This window comes from Oryza glaberrima, chromosome 5 (genome assembly GCF_000147395.1).
Source record: "Oryza glaberrima chromosome 5, OglaRS2, whole genome shotgun sequence".
Lineage (NCBI taxonomy): Eukaryota > Viridiplantae > Streptophyta > Magnoliopsida > Poales > Poaceae > Oryza > Oryza glaberrima.
The window spans coordinates 2148326-2171480 of NC_068330.1; the positions used below are offsets into that span (position 1 = coordinate 2148326).

A 23155-nucleotide genomic window follows, 5' to 3' on the forward strand; every position below is an offset into this window, starting at 1 on the left:
AATAATAAAATAATGACCTAGTGTTCCATAGTTAATTACCAATTCTTTTATGGTGTGCAACAACCGTACTGTATCTTTTATATCCAACAGCAAATAAGGGAAGATGATTTTGATCCCTCGAGAGGATATCCCCTCGTTGTTTGCATTTTACTCAAATGGTTATGAAAAAAATTGAAAATAATTGAGAAGATGTATTAACATGTGATATATCACTCCACAAACATGCAAGTAAAAATTCAACTTCTAAATCTCGCAACGAAAAAACAAATTTGACTCTGAATATACGTTAACTAGCTGCGGTTTAATTTTTTTTTCGTTACGAGATATAGAAGTTGAATTTGAACTTACATGTTTGTGGAGTGTTATATCACATGTTAATACATATTCTCAATTTTTTTCAATTTTTTTCATAACCATTTGAGTGACATGTAAAGAACGAGTGGATATCCCCTCGAGGGATTAAAATAGTTTCCCGCAAAGAACGTAAACTTTTTTATTTCAGTCTTGAAATTTTTATTTATAGCACGTGGCTCACTTTGAGATATAGGCTTGAATGTTTCGGGTTTTCTTTTCTAGTCCAAAAATAAATAAAATCATTTATAACTTCGGTTACCCAAAAAAAAAATTGAATACCGGTGAAAAGGAAATCCCTAGCTGAGCTATTTGGGAGAAGGCACAAAAGTGAAAGTTTTCTCTCATAAAGAACTGGATAAGCGAATGGTCAATTCAGTTCGAGACATCGCTATTCATCAAAACATAAATGGAACATCGAATTGGAACAAGAAAGTTTGGATTAAGTAGAAGATATACAAGAATCATCAACACGGTAACTGAAAATTTTGGAATATGTATTTGAACTGGAAGAGGAGTGGCAAGCACAAGTTATCACTGAGCTGTGGAGGCACAATGCAACTCCAAGACGATGCCAACAACTCAAAACTCATAAGGACACTGGAGAGGGTGCCATCGACCTCAAGGAAAAGACTAAGCTTGTTGATGGGGGTGGTGCGGTGAGGAAGGCAACTTGTGCTGAGGAGCACTGGCAACGGCAACAGGGCGGAGAAGGTAGCGGATCCGGTGAGCATGAGAGAAAGCAGATCCTGGGAGAGGAGGAGGTGGCATCTGGAAGAAGAAGATGGTCGTGATGTGGAGCCTTGGCTGTGGGGGCATGGGCAAAGAAGAGGCTGGCGTCGGTGCTGGGCGGAGAGCACTTAATCGGCCAACTTATTTTCCCTTTTGCGTGTTATGAGATTATTTTTTTTATGGTAATGGGCATACCATGCCGAATTATAATCCGAGATACAACTTCTCCAAGGGTGTTTTTCAGTCCAACTGAAAAATGATATAGGCCAGTATTTTACACCGTTTTGGACCAGAAACAGACATTCCAAGTAGGCCTAGGGTTCATTCGGTTTAATTACTACTTTACTGCCTTATTTAAGCTTTATGCTATGCTAATTGTAGCTCATGTTCCAATGTTACTTGTCCAATTCCATCTAATTGGTTATGTACATGTGCCATGTCTTCTACTCCCTCCTCCATCGATAAATATAAACATTTATACATGTTTAGCGGAGATTAAGACTAAGGAGAAAAGAGCTTTGTGTCCTTCATTAAATAAAGGACGGTTGGAGATAGGAAGATGATTAAGGATATAAGATGGAAAGTAATTTGAATGAGAGATAAATTGATGTAACAAGTAGTTCTTAGAAATCCCTAAATTTATAAATAAATTTTAAACGTTTGGAATGCTCATATTTTGGATAGAGGAAATACTTGTTTTGAATATTACTTCTTACATCTATATGGTATAATTAAATTAATTACTTTGTAAAGGCTATGGTTTTTAGTTTACACATTACGACAGGGAACAACTTTAGTGCCGGTTGGAGACTCTCATCTATGATGAGTCCCCAACTGGCACAACAATAGGGCACTGATGAGCCCCCTCTCATCAGTGCCAGTAAATGGGTCCCCAACCGGCACAATAATATATATATGGGCACCTATGAGCTGGCTGATGAGGTTTACAAGCTGAAAAAAAAAAAAAGAGCTGGATCGTCCAAATCGATGGATGCCTAGATCAACTCAATACCAAATGTCTAAATCCTCATATCCAAATCAACATCAACATCTCACAAACACATCAATGGACACACTCACAAATCAATATGCATAGATCAACACTGACAAATACAAATCAACATCACATATTCAGTCTAAATTCAAATACACCTTATCATCTGCGAGTAGGGGGAGATGGACAGGGAGGAGGAAAAGGGGATCGACCAATCTAGATTCCAGAGTCCGACTTAAAAAATTGGCTCGTTTTGATTTGGTCGACTCACATTCTTTTGATACTGGTTCAATTAAAAAATAAAGGCACTAGTGAATAATCATAAGTGCTAGTAGTTGGTCAGATTGGACGCGCGCGGAGAGAGAGAAACCCCATTAATGTTGGCTTTTGGCTAACCAACACTGACGAGGCAGCACGGGTGTTGTGTTCTGTGGTAGTGACAGTAATAGTAACAGTAACACATGTTAAAAACTGAAAGTATAGTGAACTAAAATAATGAAGGGAGCTACCTAGCGCACAATCCAGCTGATCCATCAAGGGACAAACATACGTATGGCAAAAAAAGGGTTTTACGCGTAAGAGAGTATCAGGCACAAAGATATCGATAGCGATATACGTGCACTGAGTTGTATATGCCTGTATAGTAGTAAGAACTGAATAATAATCGAAGGCGTCAACCGCTAACGCTTTCATCAAAAGTTTCTTTTTCAAACAAAGATTTCGTCCTCTTCATGGTATATGCGATGCGCATACACGATCGTTTCTGATGAAGGTCAGAAATTCACATGATTTCTCCTAAAATCACACGCGTGATGTATTATGTGTTATGTGTGCGTTGCTGATATCACTTGGCATACGTCAGAAGGCCAGCCATGTACTAGATTTGGCTTAGCTTCGCTAGGCAGGAACGAACAAGGAATATTATAAGAGTTAAATTATAAGTTCCATTCTCACATATATATAAATATGCATGCATCATATCATTCATGTGAAAATAGATAGGAAATGTATGCAGAGGCGGCGATTTGGTTTTGTACTGGAATTTGTCTTATATGATCAGTTATTTGAAACATTTCATATCTATCGGTGTTTGAGATATAAAATTGAGAAACACTGAAGAAAAGATGATATATACAAGTTTCCAAAAAAATTGAAAAAGAATATCACACAGATAGTTAACATAATATTAGACAACACTTTAAAGTTCGAGGATAAACTCAACTTTATCCGTGAGATATAAAATAGAGAAACATTGGAGAAAAAAAAGACAAACAAAAATAGTATTATTTGTTAATTTTGTATCACATTGAGTTTGTCCATGAAATTTTATAGAATTGTTTATTTACATATTACCTATCTGAGTGATTTTTTAAAGATTTCTTAAGAACTTTTATAGAAAAGTTTATACTCCCTCCCTTTCACAATGTAAGTCATTCTAGCTTTTGCCATATTTATATTGATGTTAATAAATCTAGACATATATACCTATTTAGATTCATTAACATCAGATTCAAATGCTAGAATGACTTACACTGTGAAACGGAGAAAGTAATAAGTTTCCAATCCATCTCATATACTTTTACTCTCTGTGCATTGGCACCTTCACATGCATGGGCCGGGGCGCATTAGATGGGCCACATTTAGGAAGCCCAACAGTTGAGGTTCACAAAATTGTGAGTACAAGCAAAACGAGAAATTAAACAAAATTAACACGGTCGAATGGTCGATTGGCTCCTCAAGTTGTACTTACCGTAACTGATCATTGAGTGCAATAATAAATAAATTCATCGATAACACACGAGTTTTGTACGTTATACGCACTGTTGAAAGAAATTACAATCACAAATGGTCGCAGCTAATTACTTATCTATATATCCTTAATAACTATATGTGCCGTTAGTATACCCCTATTATAAAATATAAGAGATTTTGGTTGAACGATATTAGTATAAAATGTATTCCATCCGATCAAAATCTAATATATTTTTTAGAACGGAGAGTGATATTTTTTACTTGTTTAGCTGCGAATTCATCTTCTCGTCTGGTCGATGAAGATCTGAGCCCAGATGTCCACGCCGTTGCCGCCGATCTCCTCCACCCTGTCCATCGCCACCGCCACCGCCGCGTCGTCGCCGCCGCCGACGCCATCGACGTCTCCCCGCCGCCGGCCAATCTTCGCCACCTTGTCGACGCAGACAGCAGCAGCTTGGCCGTCGCCGGCGACGACGCCCACGCTGCCGGCGGCCCGCCGCGACGCCATGCTTGCCGGTAAAACCGATCGATGAAAATTCAAGTCGAGAGAAAGACAGAGAGACTTGACTAGCAGAGATGGGACATGATACTACTTATTAGTTATTATATATATAGCTAGGCTAGCGATCGAGGCTGCCAAAATATTATAATAAGGCCGAGTTTAGTTTTAAACTTTTTCTTCAAACTTTCAGCTTTTTAATCACATCAAAACTTTCCTACGCACATAAACTTCCAACTTTTCCATCACATCGTTTCAATTTTGATCAAACTTTTAATTTTAACGTTAACTAAACACACCCTAAGTAGTCTAATTTTTCTTTATGTGTTTGTTTGCGAGGAAGCTTTAAGGAGATGGTTAGTCTCCTGATGATTCTTACATGCTATTCTCATTGCTTAGATTGTTGGTTATTCTGATTTGGGAGATAAGGTCTAGCTAGCTAGTACTTTCTGCTGTCCCGTAATAAGTTCTTTTTAAACTCATTTCATTTATCTCAAAATATATTTTATCTTTAAAGTACTCATCATATCCGTGTTTGTGAAGGTAGAGGATAATTATATTAAAAGTAAATAAAATGAGTAATAGTTGCATTAGGATTTGATAAAATAAGAGTTTTTTTTTTGTTTTTTTTTTATTGGTACGTGTGGAATGGATGAAAAATAAATTTATTTTGTGACGGGGTTAGTACATAGTATATCGAGTTGCACGAAAGTTGTCGTTGAAGTTCATTATTAATCCGATGCTACTACTCTAGCTAGTACTTCATCCGTCAAAAAAAATATTTTTTTTCTGTGTCCAACGTTTGACCGTCCATCTTATTTGAAAATTTTATTAAAAATAATCATGCATAAATTATCATTTATGTTTTATCATCTAATAACATTAAAAATACTAATCATAAAAAAATAAATAAGACAAAAAATCAAATGTTGTATCAAAACTGAGAAATGCACTCTTTTTGAGAGGAAGGGAGTAGTTTGAGACGGAGGGAGCAGTACTAGCTCGGAATTGATGGAAACGAAATGCATTCCGGCAGCTATTGTGGAATCATTAATATCACTATAATATGTTCGTTATTCGATTCCTTGATGTAGGCATGTAGCCCAGAAACTTGGGCATGCCAGTTGACGATCGAGATAACTCCTCTATCTCTAAAAGACTTCATTTTTAAGTATGTATCCTTGTTTTCTCAAGCTTAGTTAGAGACCATTGTCACCTCCAATCTTCAGGTATAAACGTGGTTGATTAGAATTTGACCACCTCAAAAGTCTGACAAGCATGTAAGCTTAGGAGAAATATCGAATAGATCGTCTTAATAAAGAAAATATTCGTCTTTTCATATCTGAATTAATATATGTCAAACGAAAGGAGTTCTCCATTCGTCCCAAGATATAATAAAGCCTTCAAAATTTATTTCAAAATATAACAATTTTTCTATCTACGTTCTCTTCTCAATTAATCATAAACTTTTACCATTCCAATTTCCCATCTACCTTATCTTTTTAATCAATTGTAATCTTCTTCTATTTAATTTCACCAACTTTTTTAACTTATGTGTCTATCCTTAAAACTTCTTATCTTTTGGGATGGAGGTGGTACTACTTAACCAGCTAGAGAGGCAGAAATTATGCCCGTTTGAATTTGACAAAGATGAAGATCAAGTAGGGTACGTAAAACGAGAAAACCATTAGCAGTTTTAATTATTTCAAACTTGAAAAATAGATTTATTTGATATTTTAAAGCAACTTTTATATAAAAAAATTTCGCACAAATACACTGTGTAGCAGTTTGAAAAACATGTTAATGAAACTGAGGTAAAATCTACATCTTGATTAGAAAAGAACATGACCTACCGTTTCTTATATTGTTATATATGTTTGTATATACTAGCATATTGCCCGTGCATTGTAATGGAATTTTAATTGATGAAAATGATCATTAACCTGCTATTATCATTATTTTCTGTATATATCATCTCTTAAATTCTACATATTTATAACTAATATATGGTCTCTATAGGCTCACAATATCATTTTTTCTTTTCCACAAAAGTAGAGATGATGGTAGTGGTGGTTGACATGCGAGTCCTTTGACCCTATGTCATTTCTTCATTCCAAAAAGGTAGTGGTGATTAGGGTAGTAACTGGTGACTAATTCATCACTCACCATCATCATTATCCCTTTAATAAACTATTTAGAAACTCATGAAACATGTGCATTTATTCATTTTTATTTGTCCAAAAGAACGTGCCTTATTGCTGTAAAAAATATTTATGGCCAAATTTCAAATATCTTAAGCATAATACTACATTTTTAAATATATTTACCTTGAATATATGTTACTCTCATCGTCTCAACGTCTCAATATAAGTGCACCTACTACCACAAGAATAAGTGCACATAATATCAGAAGATGTAGTAGTAAAACTGTCCAAATCCGGTACAGGTGCGCACTTATATTAGGATTTTATACTAGGATGGTGTCATGAAGGAACTGCTACCATATCTGCAGATTTATTCCGAAAAAAAAATATCTGTAGATTTATTTTGACAAGTAGTAATAATTTTATGATACTAAAACAATCTTATATCCTTAAAAAGTACTCGTACACAGGGTTTGACTTACCGCCGGTAACTGCACGGTTACCGTGGTTACTGGGCTTACTGCGGGACTACGGTAATATAAATACCGCGGTAACCTTCTTAAATTCAAATAAATTTAAAAAATAATTAATTTTTGATAAATTTTGCACGATTTTTCACGGTTACCCGTTGGGACACAGTAACCCTATCCCCGACGGTTTAAGAAACCCTGCTCGTACACGGCCTCAGTCTGTCCCCTCCCAAAACTGCAATAAAGACAAGGCCCAGACTGCAAATCAGCAGCTTTTCCTCTCATCTCGTCATCTCCACGCGCGGCATCTGAAATCCATGGCCGCCGCCGCCGCCGAGCAGGAGCTGCTCCTCCACCTGAAGCTCGCCTTCCTCGCCCGGGAGCCCCCCGCCTGCGTCCTCTCCCTCGCCAGGTACGCGCGCCCCCCACGCGCTCGAATTCGTATGCTGCTCTGCATCGATCGATCGAGTCCCCAATCTCAGGCAAGCCTATGCGGTTGGTTGCCTTCAGAAAAATGTTGCCGATGCAGAGATTTGGTTTGGATTTAGTAGTGGAGGAGGCTGTGTTTGCGTCAGTAGTGTGATGAGACTTGGCTAGTGATTGAGCTCCAATGAGCAGAGAGATCTTTAGACCCAGGAAAGTTCAGAGAACTTGTCAGTTTCCACCTTATATGAATGTGTCAGGAAATTTCATATAAAGGTTTTTTTAAAAAAAAATAATAATCTTCCTCTTCTCAGTTGTATGAATGTGATTGTAACTTGACAAGGCAAAGCGCTATTTTGTTTTCTCTTCTTTTTTTGATAAGTTTATGGTGGTGTTTATTTAAATTTGTGTATATTTGATTGTGCAGAAAAGCTGGGGGAGGTTCTGTCACGCCACACGTTCAAAATTTTATTTTGGAGAGTTGTACTGGCAATAATGTAAATGTCTTTTGTTATCTCACGCAAAACTATCAACAGAAAAAAAACGACCATGATGTGTGCGTTGTAGAAAGATGCATAATACAAAAGAGTCACAATTTGGTTTACTTGACATTTTTATAATTTTCTGGTTGTTGCACAATATTTTCCTGTAACTCCTAATCTAAAATGTTGAGTTTTCATTACAGGCAGGGGGAGATCAAAACTGTAGTTATGTTACAACTATTCTTAAAAGGATTATAGCAGAAGCTGAGTTATCGTCAGATATTGTGATTGATGGACTTTATGAGGAATTTGGCCAGTTCATGTCGTCAAAATCAGTACGTCTTTTAAACATCGTAATATAGCCAAGTAGTAGTTAATAACTGTTGAAATGCTATACTAAAAGTAACTTATTTTATAACATGTGCAGAATAATTCATCCTTAAATAGGACTGAGAAGATCTATAAAGAAATATCTTTTATTTCTCCTACAAGTGAGTTTTTAATTTTGAATTCTTCCAAATTATAATAGTTTGTAACATGCACATTTTATGTAGATGACAATAAACGAGTAAGCTTGGTTGCTCGATTATCATGTTCTATCAATATGCTCGAAGGTGATACAGGGTATGATGGCATTGAATATATAATCTACTATTATCTATATATTAAGCTACTTGCATAAATTCTTAATTCATGTCAGTGCATACTTTTCTTTTACAGGTGCTCTCTTTGGCCATCAGGTTTATTCCTATCTGAGTTTATTCTTTCATACCCAAAAATTTTCTCTAGGAAGTGTTGCTTTGAGGTAAATACCAATTATTTTTTGTGTTTTAGTTTAGATACATGGAAAATGTTATCTTTATCTAGCATATATATATTTATAGGAATGTGTTCAGCTCAACTACTCTATCTTCTGCTGTAAAATATTATTACTGTAACCAGGGACAGATCCAAAGTGAGCCAACCTGATCATCCCCCAGCAAATACTGGTTATATCTTGCTTAGGCATGCGTTTTGCAACACAAATATATAGAAGTCCATTGTACATTTCTCTAATCTACTACTACTTAAAAAGTATAAGATGTTTCCTTCGTCCGTTAATAAATAAAAGCGATAAAAAAGTTCGATTGTAACGAAAAAAGTCCGGCGCGGAAAAAAAAAGGCGTGGCAAAAAAAAATAAACTGACCAATTCTTATCTGTACTAAAAAAGCGGACAAAAAAGAAGCTTGGCACGGCAAAATTTTCGTCCGTTTCTTTTTTTTTTCCTTTTTTGGTTTTATTTTCTTTTCACCATTTTTTCACCGTTTTTCGCGGTTTTTTCGTCCATTTTCCTTTTATTTTCTTTGCGTTGTTTTTCTCTTCTTTTTTTTTCTTTCACCATTTTTCCGGTTTCAACGAAATCCAATGTGCTATTTTTTTGGCGGTTTTTTTTTTTCGGGCTGAATCCTAGCGCCGCCGCCATGGCAATTTGCCTCTCCATGCGTTTCCTCATCCAATTGATTGCAAAAAACGATTCCCCACTACTCTCTCATCATTTTCCCCTTAATTTCCCTTTAGTTCGTCATTTTTTATTCCGAGTTTTGCGGATTGCTTCGATTTTGATAAAAAAATCGAAAAATGAGATCGAGTGGATCAAAATTTCTCAACAATTTTGGAGATCGAGAAAGATTCGGCCGCATTTGACGGAGAGGATCGACTCCGTCGTCGTACGGGCACAGTACTATGCGAGCTCGACCAGATTACCGGATTTGGTGGGAGGATCGGCTCCGTCATGGTACGGGCACGAAACTGTTCGACATGGGCCTACAGCTCCACTTGTGGGCTGAGCCAAAGAGAGGTAGGCCAAGCAAAGGATTGTTCAAGCTAGGTCTACAGCTCCACTTGTGGGCTGAGCCGAAGAGAGATAGGTCGAGCAGATAGAGGCAACGGACTGCTCTAGGACTAGAGCTGAAAAGGAAGGAAAGAATGAACGTTCGGTCCAAAAAACAAGAAAGCATTTGGTTCAAAATCAAGGGAGTATAATGTATAGTATAAAAAACGTTTTTACCCGTTGCAACGCACGGGCATTTTTTCTAGTGATTATACAATGTGTAAAATTGAGCTTGAACTCTGTCGCTAGCTCTCTGCAAAGCCCTTCTACTATATGTGTCGCTCTACCTTGATGTTTTTCTTGAGCAAATAGATATGCAGTTACTGTTGCTATGACTTTAGTATGATCATCTGTCTCATCAGCATCATACTTCTTCCTTGCCTGTTATATCAACAGAAAATCTCATGACCGAAACTTTTAAAAGTTATATGTGAGTGTGTCTTACCCTTCTAAATGTTTCCATGATAAACAGCTAGGTTCTGGTGTTGGTTTGGTTGGTGTATGTCTGAACTATGTCAGCGCCTCCAAGGTATGAAAGTTTATAATGCCACTCTCCATTCAAGTAAATGGATATTATCTGTGAAAAAGTAAGCCTTGTATAGTTTGTCAAGACGACTTAACTGAGAAATGAAAATGCAGACATATATTCAACTCTTTAAGTTTGACTGACTGTAGCGACTAGTGATGGTTATGCTATGAGCTATATTTACTCCCAACTAAGCTCATAAACTTCTTCAAAGGTTAGAGATTAGTTCAACAGGAAAGACAGGTGACACAGTGTTTATACGATGATGCAGGTTATTCTTACTGATGGTGATGCATCTACACTAGAAAACATGAAAGGCAACATGGAAATGAATAACTTATGCGTTGAGCAGGAAGGTTCTCAACTTCCGGAAGAGAACAAGAATAAGGTATGCTATCTTCTTATATAAAGAATATACTTTCAAGATTATACATTGTGTATATTTTTCAGTATGATTTCATTTGAGAAAAAATAGTTGTGTGCTTTCCAGTAAATGTTGTAGCTTAATTAGTCTCTCTTGTAGTCTTGTACTCTTGTTGCACTTTAACCACCAGACACCACCTTGAATCAGATACCTGTCCTTTTGAGGTTAGATCAAATGCACTACTGGATAAAATATGATTGTACTATATTCTGGCATGCAGGTACAATGCAAATATCTTTCATGGGAAGAAACATCTGAAAGCGATCTATGGGACTGCAGGCCAGACTTAGTGTGAGTACAGTATTTCCTTGGGCAATAATTTTTTGTATTATTGTAGCAGTTTACACTTAGTTTTTCCATGACCATTATCCATCTGACACTGGACATGTGACTGTGGGAGCCATGAAACACTTGTTTGAATCCATTATCAATTTATCGAGCTATTGCGACTTGGAAAATAGAGAGTAAAACCTTTTGAGCATAGTGTCGTTGAGTTCATGCCCATTAAACTGAACTGCTCTGGTTGAACAAATACAAATAGCCTTTGCAAGCTGATGACAGGATACACCCCTGCTGACACATGATCCAGATTACATCAGTCCCTTCATATGTTTCTTTTTCGTTTCGATAAACACTAATTTGATATCTTTTGACAGCCTTGGTGCAGATATAATATATGATCCGGTCTGTGTGCCGCACCTTATTAGAGTGCTTTCTATGCTATTGAGAAGGGGGAATAATCGAGGAACTAATAATGTCGCAAACAAAGAAGAAACCAGCAACGAATTCAGTAGCGCTGCGACAGAAGTTCCTGTCGCCTACATAGCCACAGTTATTCGGAATGCCGAGACATTCAACTGTTTTGACAAAGCAGCTGCGGATGCCAAGTTGTCTGTTGTCAACATTACCAACAGTGAAGCTCCTTTGAGTCTTCTTCCTTATATGCTCTCATATGATAGATCAAGTGTACAGCTACTTAAAATTACATTATTATCCTAAGACACTGATTGGAACTCCAGCAGATCATTTTTTTTATAGTAGTTGACTGATCATAAATTCGTTTTTGAAGTAATCAGTTGACTATGATCATAAATTCGAAATGGTATCAATGACAATTATCAACGTCGGATGTACTCATTGCTAGTTCCATGTGATTGGTGAAGAAAGACTATAGCAACCATGTTGCATGGGCACCCTCCTTCCCAAAATTTTTTTTTTTAAAAAAAAAACCTCTATCCAGATTCATAGCTAGAAGTTTTTTTTTTTTTTAAGAAGAGAGCAGGCTTTAACCATTTCAAATTACGAGCATTCTGCAAATCAGGGTGTTTCTAACATATCAGAAAATTTAGCGCATGAATCTCTTAAAATTACACCAGGACTGACATTTCAATCAAACATCGATAGATCAGGAACAAACGAGGATAAGTAGCTAAAATATGGAACCTGTCTGCTGGATAGATAAATCATTGGGCATTGGATTGTTCATCTACAGATAAGAAAAAAACCCATCTTTCATATACACCAAGCTGCCAGCAAAATTCTGTACAGTTCACAACGGTTTCTCATTTTCTACAAAATTACCGGGGATCATTTGCTCAATTGGCACTTAATCCTACAGAAGCACTAGTGCTGTACTCCTGAACCAAAATGGTGGATTATATATTACAGGTGGGTCGGGGAAAATGTAAATTAGTATGTAACCACTTACGCAAACTTAAAAGCAGTGATTGCCAATATAGTGATAGCTCTGAAGAGAATGTCGTTCATGCTCTTTTGTATTCTGACTGCAACCTCTTCGTCCTTCAAGTTCATGTCACCTGGGCTTCTAAATATGCTAGTAATTGTGTCTCGCAATCCGTTTACTGCCCAGGAGAGCCAAAAGAGCCCAAGTCCAACACCAGTGTTCACCAGCCGCGTAGCAGCAATAGGACTCTTCATACCGATAGCCATCTTGCACACAACTGAGAGAAGAACAGCCAAGCCAGTTCCAGCGATGCCAATAGAGCATTTTGTCAGCAGTTCACTGATCTCAGGACCAGCTTTTTTCAGTGAATGAATTGTTGAGCTGCTATTGTCCTTGTCCAGGAGCATAGATAAAAATGCTTCACTAGCATGGAAATAGTTCTTCGGGTACAGGTCACGTTCTTTAATATTTTTACTCTTCTGCTTCTTCTTTGATGAAGATTTTGACTTCCCATTTGCAGTGCTGAGTATTTAAAAAAAAATCACATTAATATGTAAAAATAACCTTGGATGCAGTTTTAGAAACAGGTAAAAAGAGCAATATCATCGTAGTTTAGTCCAGTAATTCCCACATGTCTGTTCTATGTGTCTGATCTTTTATTTTGTTCAAACAAAAAAGCCTGCCACTACTTGTGTCTAGTCTATGCTGCAAGTGATTGTGTATCTTTTCGAAGTAACTACAAAGTCTACACTAGCAGTTTGAAGAATAAGAATTGCACTACTTCAACCCAATCCATTGAGTATTTAACCTTTATCATGACTATGGCAGGAAAACAGTATAGAAGTTATGCTAATGGTTGGTGTTCAGAAAATACACAAGTGACTGCAATGTACCTTTTTGAAGCATCAACTGCCGTGCTTGCTAATTTTGAATTGGATGCATGGCTGCTTGCTCGGGATCGCCTTTTCCTGTTTATCAAAAAAGACATTTATAAGACAATTAGACAAAAGCCAAAAAAAAGAGGCATCAATAATGAGGATGGGGTCACTAAGACAAGAAAAAAAAAACATATGATTCAACATTGATTACAGAGGCAATGCAATGCCCCTTTTAACAGATCATTGTGAAGCACAAGGAAACATGTCGTCTAGAACGGCAATAGTGTTAAGAAATAATTTTAACATCTTACTTCTGTATTTCTACAGGGAAAGCATCTAGTGCGTGAAGTGATGCAGCAGTCTTTAGAATTCTGTTGGAAGTATTGATCCAGACATGGAATTATTCATTCCAATCGCGAACAAATATGCTATGCACTATTCGTGGCCAGTTGAAACGGTGTCAACATGTCCAGCAGACCAAGGAAGATCTTAATGCGACATCTTTGCTAATACAGCTAAAAGATGACCATAAGTGCCTAACACAGCTTTTATCTAATGGAAAACAGCCTGAGTGGCAAAATTAGAATCATTGGTCTACCTTACAGTGCTCAAGAGAACACGGTTACCGCGGAGTTTGCATATCACTCAAGTATTAAACCTCAATGAACAAATGAATAAGATGAATGAGAAGGTCTACAAGGAGCATGATGCTTCACAGTATTACCTTTCAAAATATGGAACTAGATATGCTGTCTTGCAACTGCTTGTTTCTCGTTTAGACATATTGAACGCCAAGACAATCGAAAGTAAATATCTCATATCATCTCCATTTCCATTGAAGAGGATTCTCCCGTTTTGATCTATGGTAAGGGCAGAACCATGGGACTGGAAAAACTCCACAAGAGGATCAGGGATGACAAGTTGATTTTCTGGTAGATACTGCTGGGGCTCATCCAATTCAAACTCATAGATAGATAACTTATCGTCAGGGATATATGGTTGACTGGCCATGCTGATTGGAAAAGCTGATAACTTATCATCAGGGATGTATGGTTGAGTACCCAAGTTGATTGGCAGAGTTTGATGCCCCGTAAGTTCAGTCAGTAAAGATACATCAAGTTCTTTCACATCGGACCCTGACCTTAGAAATTTCAGGATTTTCTCCTGCCTTGAGCATTGCTCGGCAATCCCAAGGCTAAGTTGAACTGAGTCAGGGTGAGAGTCTGCTGCACAGATACATCGAGGTTAGAATCAGCATAAAATGCAAAACTGAAAATGAATTCTAATCCACACTTGTAAAACTGAAAATTTGACAGATTAAATCATGAATCGAACGGGACAAACCACTTAGTGAGAGTAGGAAATTTTAATCTTGACCTGAATTATGTGTAACATACCATGAAAAACCATCCTACTAGAAAAGACCATTGCAAAGCTCACTACACAATCTTGTACTATGTGCAAGCACACAGAAGAAAGCAACCGATGTGTAAACCAATGGCTTCAGGTCTCATTTGTAAACCACAAGCCAAGGCGCGCGCATGAACAAGCAAAGAATTTTGTTTCTACTCCTTTCTGCAAAGCAAATTACTGTCTCTAACTTTAGGGGGAAAAAAGCATGCCTAATCTCACAATTCGGATCCATAGCTGCGACTGGCAAATTCCAAATTCAATTGAACAACAAAATCTCTAGCAAATTAGCCAACGGTGTGCTTGTGCATGCACTTAACGAAGGAAGAAGAGGAATCGAAGAGGCAACACGAACCTTGGACGTCGATGAGCGCGGCCATGTCGGGCACAGCGAAGGCCTGGAAGGCGGCGGGAGCGCCGGCAAGCGCGTGGCCGGGCACCATCACCTGCCCCTGGAAGGCGGCGGCGGCCTCGATGTGGACGGCAGCGTCCTGCGGCTGCAGCGGCGGCCTCTTCCCCTGGAGCGGCATCGGCAAGTGCACGCCATGGAGCTCCTACAAAACCAAGAATTCCCCCAATCATCAATCAGCCCCAACCGGGGTAGCAGAGAGCAAGAAAAGCGGCGCACCTTTGAGGGCGCGAGGACGACGGGGGAGGCGGAGGAGGCGGCGGCGAGGAGGGAGGAGAGGTCGCCCACCATCCCAGCCCACAGCCCACGCCCGCCCGGTCTTTGTGATCTCACGGGGAGCTGTGGGAGATTAAATCCGCGGATTCGCCGGTGGAACGGGTGGTCGCGGCGGCGGGCGGGGCGGCGTGGAGCCACCGGAGCGTGGGGAAAAAGGGGTGAATTTTTTTGGGGGGCGCCGCGACGGCGAGGGTGAAGGTGAGTTTTTTTTTTGTTTTCGTGTGGTTGGGGAGGAAGATTCGCGAAGCGGTGGAGGGCGTCGTGAGGATGGATGTGTGTGGTGGTGGGGTTGGTGGTCGCGGGAAGCCTTTGATATTTTCGGTTGCCAACTTGGCTGCTTGCTTGGCACTGCCACCTCGACCATCTCCCTCAACTTCCCAACCCATCTCGCTCGTTTTCCACGCGCACGCTTTTCAAACTGCTAAACGTTGTGTTTTTTATAAAAAGTTTTTATACAAAAGTTGCTTAAAAAATCAAATTAATCAATTTTTGAAAAAAAAAATTAGCTAATACTTAATTGATCGTGCAATAATGGGTGCTCCGTTTTACGTGCCCCCTCCTCCCGAACGCAGCACAAGACCAGTTCGTGTGCCAAAAATTTTTTAAGTATACAGATACACATTTAAAGTATTAAACATAGACTAATAACAAAACAAATTACAGATTCCACCTGTAAATTGCGAGGCGAATTTATTAAGCCTAATTAATCCGTCATTAGCAAATGTTTACTGTAGCATCACATTGTCAAATCATGGCGTAATTAGGGTCAAAAGATCCGTCTCTCAATTTACATGCAAACTATGCAATTGGTTTCTTTCGTCCACATTTTAATGCTCTATACATGTGTTCAAACATTTGGTGTAATGGAATTTTTGGAAGTTTAAAGGAGCTAAACACTGCCCAAAGTAGTAACAACAATAATAATATGTTGTTAAATGTGTAAATATATAGGAGTATATAGTTAGCGATTTAAAAGTCAATGCTTAGAAAAAAACTTCAATGAAAAACTTTGAAATCTTGACCTAAGCTGATTTTAGATTTGGTAAACAATGGGAAACATTGATGAAAATACGTGTCACGTGATTTTTCCCTGGTTTTTTTCTATTTGATTTTGTAGGAGGAGGATAAGTATTGAAAACATTTGGCTGTGGTTAGTTGTCACTTCCATCCAAGAGAAGCTTTTTTCCTTATCATCTGAGTTACTGGGTATGATAAAATCATCAGTTTTTCTCTTATTCCAGACCATTGCTCGCGTTTGTTGAAGTTAACAATGGTGTCCCGTTGCGAAGATTCGTGAGGTAATTTTGAAAAGAAGCAAGAGGAAATCATTTAGTTTCTTGAGTTACAATACAAGTGGAAGTTCAAGCAATGCAGCGGCTATCAACATGGCAAGCTCACTAAGAATCAACAAAATCATCTTAAAGAGCGATTGCCTAATACTGGAGAAGGACTATGATAAGCAACCATCGTAATTCTATATTTGATGGAGTTATTTTTAAAGATCATTCAAGTTTTATGATTATCCTAGAGATTTTAACATTGAAAATATTGAAGGTTGGTTTCAATGTTTCTAAAGTACTCCTCCAAAGCTAATCTTTAGAAACATTGAAACATTGAAACCAACATTGCATGGTTTACCCAAGGTAATCAGTATCGAGATGCTAGGTAGGATCGTTTTCTGATTTGTAGTATCATAGTATTGAAATCTACCGTAGGATCGGGATGCTATCAGATTTGGAAAGTACATTATTTTTATATGTCTACTATTATAAAAATTGAAGATGTTTTTGTCGGTACTTTGGTACGTCATCCGTGTTTGAGTCGGTTTTTAAATTCACTCGCTTTTGGAAATCCATATCCGTGTTTGAGTTAGATTTTAAGGACGTTCGCTTTTGGAATATAGAAGGAGAGTCGTATAAGAAATCTCTTTAAAAAAAACTCGCATGCTAACTTGAGACGATCATACTCCTAATTGCCGCTCATGATTTTGTAAAAATAAACAAATCCAAGCAAATTCTCACGGTGAATTTCAACTTAACTAAACCGTATAATAATAATTAAAAGAACATTCACCCTTTGCAATACACGGGCATTTTTTTCTAGTAAAATGTATAAATTAAAGCATGTAATATTGATTTTGAAAAAAAAATTGGTTTTTATGTAAACTTGAGCATATTTATTCACATTATTTTCAATCCACCTTATTTTAAATAATATTTGGTAGAATCGTAGTACCAAGATACTACTTAAGATTTTATAGGATCATGTGAAAAATGAATAGTAAGATCGAGATATTACGAAAATTAGGATATCATAGGTGGGATCAGTATCATTTTGGCTTCGTAGTATTGTAAGATACTAAAATATGGATCAGGATACTGACAACCTGGGTTTACCTTGTCTAACTTTCTAGCCATCCAAAGTTTCCAAAGTTTCAAACTCTCTATCCTGACAACATAATCACATACTCTCTTAGCGCTACTATTGTTCTAGTTTAAACTTTAAATGTTTTATAAAGAAATTATAAAAACTTAAAAAAGATGTTATATTATTGAAGTACACCCTACGTTCCAAAGCGTTCCAAAGAGAGTATATATGTGCTAGGATTTGTTTTTTTTTCAGTTAAATGGAGTATGTTGCGTGGTAAATATAACCATACAAATTGCACTCACCATATAATATGATCATTAAAGTGAGATATTTTAGACTTACAGTTAATATGGGCAGTTATTCGAGTACAGAGGTAACTAGTACATAGGTTAATGGAATCTCTATGTTTTAGTAAAAAAAAAATCTTGCAGCCTCATCTTTCCGCTTATACTTATACTTATAAGCCAAGATTTAAATTTTCAATTTTAAATTTGGAGTTGATTTTAGTTTTTTTTTATCGTAATTTATTTTTAGCCAATGCCTTTAAATCACTAACAACACATATATAAAAAAATTATTTATAAACTATTTTTTATTTGTAAATATGTCGTTTGGATGGAGCCATTGATGGGTTCTTGGTATTCATGCTCTGGTCATGTTTGGAGCTCAGCCAGCCGGTCAGCTACATCAGGCTTTGAGAAAGTCCAGTAGAAAATACGCTTTCGCTGCAGAGAGGCGTACTCTGCAAATGGACCAAGGCCCAAACACGTCCATCTCCTTGGCTCGGCCCACCACCCCCCCACCACCACGCCGTCGTGCTCCGCTTCCTCCCCTCCCGCCGGCGACCTCGCCGCCGACGCCGCCGCCACCGCCGCGTCGACCTGACCGACCGACACAAACGGCGTAGCCGCCCCTTGCTGGCCGGCGAGGCCACCATCCGGGAGAGTGCCAGTTACTGGTTTAGCGAAAGCAGATGTCCTCCTGGGAAGACGACGACTCGGCCGCGGCCGCCGCGGCGGCGGCGGCGGCGAGCACTGACGTGGAGCTTCTCAAGCGAGCGTGGCGCAACGAGAAGGCGTCTCCGGAGATCCTTCGCTTCGACTCTCCCCTCGTCTCCCGCGTCCGCGAGCAGATCCAGCTCCTCGTCGGTTTCCCTCTCCTCCCCTTCCCTTCGATTCTTGATTCGTGCCCAATTCGTCGTGTTCTAGCTCAAATTGTTCCGGAATTCTTATAGACTGTCATGTGATGTGATTTTGGTCAGGAGGAGACGCTGGATGACTTCGGCGAGAGCGGCGTCGACGACCTGGTGGTGTCGCTCTACCAGATGGATCTCGATCGCACGCTCTTCCTCCTCCGATCCTACCTCCGCCTCCGCCTACAAAAGGTTAAATTCAATTTTCCATTCTCTGTAACTCCACCCGCATTGGATCGATCACTGAACTGAACTGGTGGCATTGGCATTGCCTGTTACTTTGACGGATGGATGTAGATTGAGAAGTACATGATGCACATCTCCAAGTCTGAAGATCTCTTGAGCCGGCTGTCGCAGCAGGAGCAGCGATTTGCGAAGAGGTATTTTTCAGGCGACTAGACCGTCTACTCGTTGTGATTACGCTGGTTAGTTGATTGACTGGATTCAGGTGGTTTTGATGATCATTTGTTGGGTTTGATTTGTTGCAAGTTGTACTGAGATGATGGAGAAGCATCTCGAGCAGTCAGTGCTGTCGAAGCTTCCATACGGGTATGACTCCGTCACGAGGCAATCATTGTCGAGCACGGAGGATGACATGGGTATTTCTTTTGATCTTATAATTAGTGCGTTTATTTGGGATGCAATACTATTTTGGTGGTTGTAGTTTTGATCGATACATAATCTGCTTAATGCAAATGATGTGTACAAAATTCACCATTTCAAAGCAGAAAACACGACATTTCTCATGCTATCTGATCAATCTCTGCCAAATAGATGTTGGTTGGAGTTTTGGTCACTATTTGGCAGAGATTTGATCAGATAGCATGATCAAATTTGGAGTATGATCAAATTTTAAGTATCAAATTTGGTGCACCCAAAATTTGAGTTCATATCATACTCATAAATAACATTATTTAACCACAGGATGCAATAAATACCTCTTTGTATACTCATTCATCTTGTAGTCTCGGATATGCTCAATTTAAACAGTTCTAGAACTGAATCAGCTTCGCATATATCAATCCTTTTATTATAATTTTTAGGGAGTACTAATGACTGCTAATTTTTACTAACAAAGTGGTATATTCTTTGATACAGTTAACTGACGAGAAAATGGTGTCTTACTGGTTTGCCCTGAAAATATTTAAGTCCTCCTAGAGTTAGTACTATTTATCCGCATGCATAGATGAATAGAAAGTAAAATGCTGTTATAGTTAGTTCTTTGAAACGGAAATGCATGACACAACAGTATGCAGGAATGTCAACCATACACAGTTTCAGGGAGTACGGAGTGAGAAATGTCAACCGTACACAGGGCGATAATGTTCCTTGTCTAACATAATCACCAGTTTTTACTGATCATCAGTTGTGCCAAAGATCCATGCAGATATATTTTACCTTGTATAGTGGTTGCAATCTTCAATCCACCAAAGAGCCGTGTTGCATACAGTTAGGAATTAATCAGTGTGTAGTAACTAACAATCCGGTGCATAACTTTTTTTAATGAAATAGTGTGATCAGGATGGTCCAACTGGTTAATATATGGTATGTATCTTGGAGCTGAAATACATTCCATGTGCTTTTTACTAGAACAGGAACCTGAGCTGCACTTTTAGTTAAAAGAGTAAAGAAAGTTCCAGCAAAAGGTTCTTTTCTATTTTAAGAAGATTTGGGAATTATTTATAGACTGTTTATTTACATGCCTTTTATTGCTCAAAATTCCTTCCTATTTCTGAAGATACGCTGATGTGGGACATATGTATATTTGAGTGATGTAATACTGTAATTGACCTCTAGAAACTATATGATTCGATTTTTTTTTTTGCCTTGTTCAGTTCCAGAGCCTCAGCTTGACACCTTTGTCTTCTGCAAAACCAAGAGTGACGTAGGAGCATTCCAGCTAGATGATATGTAAGTGCCGAAGTTCTCTTGTTTTTTGCTGTTGCGCCTTTTCAAGCTCTACTTAACACTGTGGTGCTCTAATTTCACGTAGAGGGGAGGAGGTTGTGGACTTAGTTGCTGATGATTTGTATGTCCTCCGGTACAAGTCCATCAAGGGCCTTGTTGAGAGTGGGCAAATCGACCTTATTTGATGCGAATCACAAGGTAAATGCTAGCAAGTGACCACTGAAGATGCAAACTCTGTGACAGACGTATCAGAAACAAGTCTTCTTTGGTTTTGTCGTGATCTCTAAGTGGGTCAACTATGGAGGTGAGGGTGACCCGATGTGCTGATTCCTGTGAAAGAGGAAATTATGTGGCATCCTATTATATGTAGTCAACAGTAATCAGTTAGGAGAATGAACCATCGGTACATGTTCTAAAATTGTTAATTTTCTAGATTGTCATCATTTTAGTTGTCTTGTTAACCCAGGGTCCTTCAAGAACCAAGATTATTAACGTCCTCGGCAAGAGAAATCTAGTTCACTGGTGATCGTTATAAATTGGACGACTCTTTTGCCTTAGTTGGCAGCACATGGCTGGCAATGGCATCTGTAGCCATTTTTATAATTAGTGAGCAATCAGGATCATATGCAATCCCACTCAACTTTGTCCAAGTCTCTTAAAAGTGGAGTGTTTGCTTTGATGAAAGAGTATCTTCAAAGTACCATTTCTACAAAAAAAAAAAGGTGATATTATTTGCTCCACATGTTTCTTAGTGCTGAAGTGGGCAAAATTAGTTGATGATGTTTCATGGATCACTGCTTTGGAAAATATTGCCTTGTGAACCTGAGATGGCTGACACTGTCCACTGCTAATTGTTGCATCTGATTACCAGTTTTGTCATGTTAACCTCAGACATCAGATTTGCACAGAATTTGGTGACCTGTTTATAATTGTACACAACAGTTTGTCTTTTGGACATCCAACTGAATCAAGCAATCAACTGAAACCAAGAGGAAAAAGGGTGGTTACTCAACCTTTTGCTGTTTCTTACCTGGCAAAACACTCTTTACTTGGAACTTGGAAGGTTGATATTTCCTTGTCTTGTTTCTAAAGTTGATAATGGAGTATGCAACTGTGCATGGGCCAACAAACATTAATTTGGTCTGATACTCTCATCCGTTCTTAAAAGGATGTTTGTTTAGAACGTGTACGGTCAAATCTGGAAATCTCATCTCATCAATATACGTGAGATACTATCTCTCTTTTTTTAATATAGGGTACTGTTAACTTTTGATATATAATGTTTAATTATTCATCTTATTTAAAATTTAGTGTAAAATATAGGAAATATAAGTCACGTTTAATTTTTTTTTGAACGAAACGTTTAAAATTCTCTAATAATGAAACAAGTTATAGCAAAATAAATGACACCCATAATATTGTTAAAAAACAAAACTGACGGATTATATGACGTTATTAGTAGCCTGTTCACTTTGATGAAAAAAACCATACCAAACTTTGGCAATGACAAAATTTTAGCATAGTTGCCAAAATTCTGGTAAGGATTTCTTATATAGTTACCAAAATTTGGTAGCAAACTAAATATACCCACTTTTTTTTTGCAACTTTACCAAAATTTGGTAAGATTGAAAATGGCATCAAAGTGAACAGGTCCTAGGTTTTCCACGAACAATATTATCGTGTAATTATTCTTTAATGGTCTTTACATGGATACATGTTTAGAAAAAAAAACAATGATCAAGCATGGAATTACTACTTGCCTGATCACATAAACAAAAAGAGGGCATTGCTTAATACTCGTTAAAATAGATAAAGATATTTCCTTGCATAACTAGTCCAGCACTCCAGCTTAGCTGTCTCTATGTAAATACTAGTAAATTCACTTGAATTCTTGCCAGGAACTATAGGGGCTACACAAATGTTCATTCAATTTGCGGTCCGTTTCCTACATTCTCAGTACACAGGAACGGGAAATAATTGAAGAGCAGACGCTTTCTATAGCTATATGCTGCACAAACGCTGTCACACCTCAGCAATGATAGAAATTTATATCTTTTCAGGAAAGGTTGAAATTCATATTGCTTCATCTTTTCCATTTTTCCTTAAACAGGAAGCCTGGACATGGTCCTTTCTCATTATTCCTACGCGTATTTTCTCTAGTAGATAAAGACATATCCCGTTTTGGACTTTTTGTTATGAATAAATTATTTTTTGCCTCGGCGTAAAAATATATTAAGCCAAATTGCTCTCTCTGTCACATATTATAAGTAATTATAAGTTTTCTAAGGGCCTGTTCACTTTGATACCATTTTCAACCATACAATTTTTTGGCAAAGTTGCCAAAATTGCCAAAAAAAATA

General features: G+C 38.1%; 3 protein-coding genes across 4 annotated transcripts; 2 read left to right on the forward strand and 1 right to left on the reverse strand.

Annotated features, from left to right (window-relative positions):
* Window positions 1–7168: 7168 nt before the first annotated feature.
* On the forward strand, window positions 7169–11790 carry LOC127773574 (uncharacterized). Its single transcript, XM_052299679.1, has 10 exons — window positions 7169–7354; window positions 7793–7862; window positions 8051–8182; window positions 8275–8338; window positions 8402–8471; window positions 8568–8652; window positions 10191–10247; window positions 10516–10632; window positions 10889–10959; window positions 11325–11790. The coding sequence occupies exons 1-10, from the start codon at window positions 7260–7262 to the stop codon at window positions 11665–11667; spliced, it is 1104 nt and encodes a 367-aa protein (XP_052155639.1). The 5' UTR covers window positions 7169–7259; the 3' UTR covers window positions 11668–11790.
* A 329-nt stretch (window positions 11791–12119) lies between these two features.
* LOC127773573 (uncharacterized) lies at window positions 12120–15590 on the reverse strand. 2 transcript variants are annotated; one of them, XM_052299678.1, is made up of 5 exons: window positions 15269–15590; window positions 14996–15194; window positions 13955–14453; window positions 13246–13320; window positions 12120–12874 (listed from the first exon to the last, which is right to left on the reverse strand). In XM_052299678.1, exons 1-5 carry the CDS (start codon window positions 15338–15340, stop codon window positions 12373–12375), a joined length of 1347 nt encoding a protein of 448 aa, XP_052155638.1. In that variant the 5' UTR covers window positions 15341–15590; the 3' UTR covers window positions 12120–12372. The 2 variants fall into 2 exon arrangements, with proteins under 2 accessions (XP_052155638.1, XP_052155637.1); XM_052299677.1 differs by having other exon boundaries at window positions 13955–14456.
* Window positions 15591–18455: 2865 nt separating this feature from the next.
* Window positions 18456–21425, forward strand: LOC127772602 (DNA replication complex GINS protein SLD5). Its single transcript, XM_052298549.1, has 6 exons — window positions 18456–18839; window positions 18957–19079; window positions 19185–19267; window positions 19377–19486; window positions 20723–20798; window positions 20881–21425. Exons 1-6 carry the CDS (start codon window positions 18669–18671, stop codon window positions 20978–20980), a joined length of 663 nt encoding a protein of 220 aa, XP_052154509.1. The 5' UTR covers window positions 18456–18668; the 3' UTR covers window positions 20981–21425.
* Window positions 21426–23155: the final 1730 nt, after the last annotated feature.

What these genes read in the sequence shown, in the direction of transcription:
- LOC127773574 (XM_052299679.1), top strand. Translation starts at nt 7,260, where the DNA reads ATGGCCGCCGCCGCCGCCGAGCAGGAGCTGCTCCTCCACCTGAAGCTC. An exon ending in TGCGTCCTCTCCCTCGCCAG is followed by an intron (nt 7,355 to 7,792) that starts GTACGCGCGCCC and finishes TTGATTGTGCAG; the next exon opens with AAAAGCTGGGGGAGGTTCTG. An exon ending in AGTTCATGTCGTCAAAATCA is followed by an intron (nt 8,183 to 8,274) that starts GTACGTCTTTTA and finishes TAACATGTGCAG; the next exon opens with AATAATTCATCCTTAAATAG.
- LOC127773573 (XM_052299677.1), bottom strand. Translation starts at nt 15,340, where the DNA reads ATGGTGGGCGACCTCTCCTCCCTCCTCGCCGCCGCCTCCTCCGCCTCC. An exon ending in TCGTCCTCGCGCCCTCAAAG is followed by an intron (nt 15,195 to 15,268) that starts GTGCGCCGCTTT and finishes TTGGTTTTGTAG; the next exon opens with GAGCTCCATGGCGTGCACTT. An exon ending in CTAGTTCCATATTTTGAAAG is followed by an intron (nt 13,321 to 13,954) that starts GTAATACTGTGA and finishes TTTGATAAACAG; the next exon opens with GAAAAGGCGATCCCGAGCAA.
- LOC127772602 (XM_052298549.1), top strand. Translation starts at nt 18,669, where the DNA reads ATGTCCTCCTGGGAAGACGACGACTCGGCCGCGGCCGCCGCGGCGGCG. An exon ending in GAGCAGCGATTTGCGAAGAG is followed by an intron (nt 19,268 to 19,376) that starts GTATTTTTCAGG and finishes ATTTGTTGCAAG; the next exon opens with TTGTACTGAGATGATGGAGA. An exon ending in GCATTCCAGCTAGATGATAT is followed by an intron (nt 20,799 to 20,880) that starts GTAAGTGCCGAA and finishes AATTTCACGTAG; the next exon opens with AGGGGAGGAGGTTGTGGACT.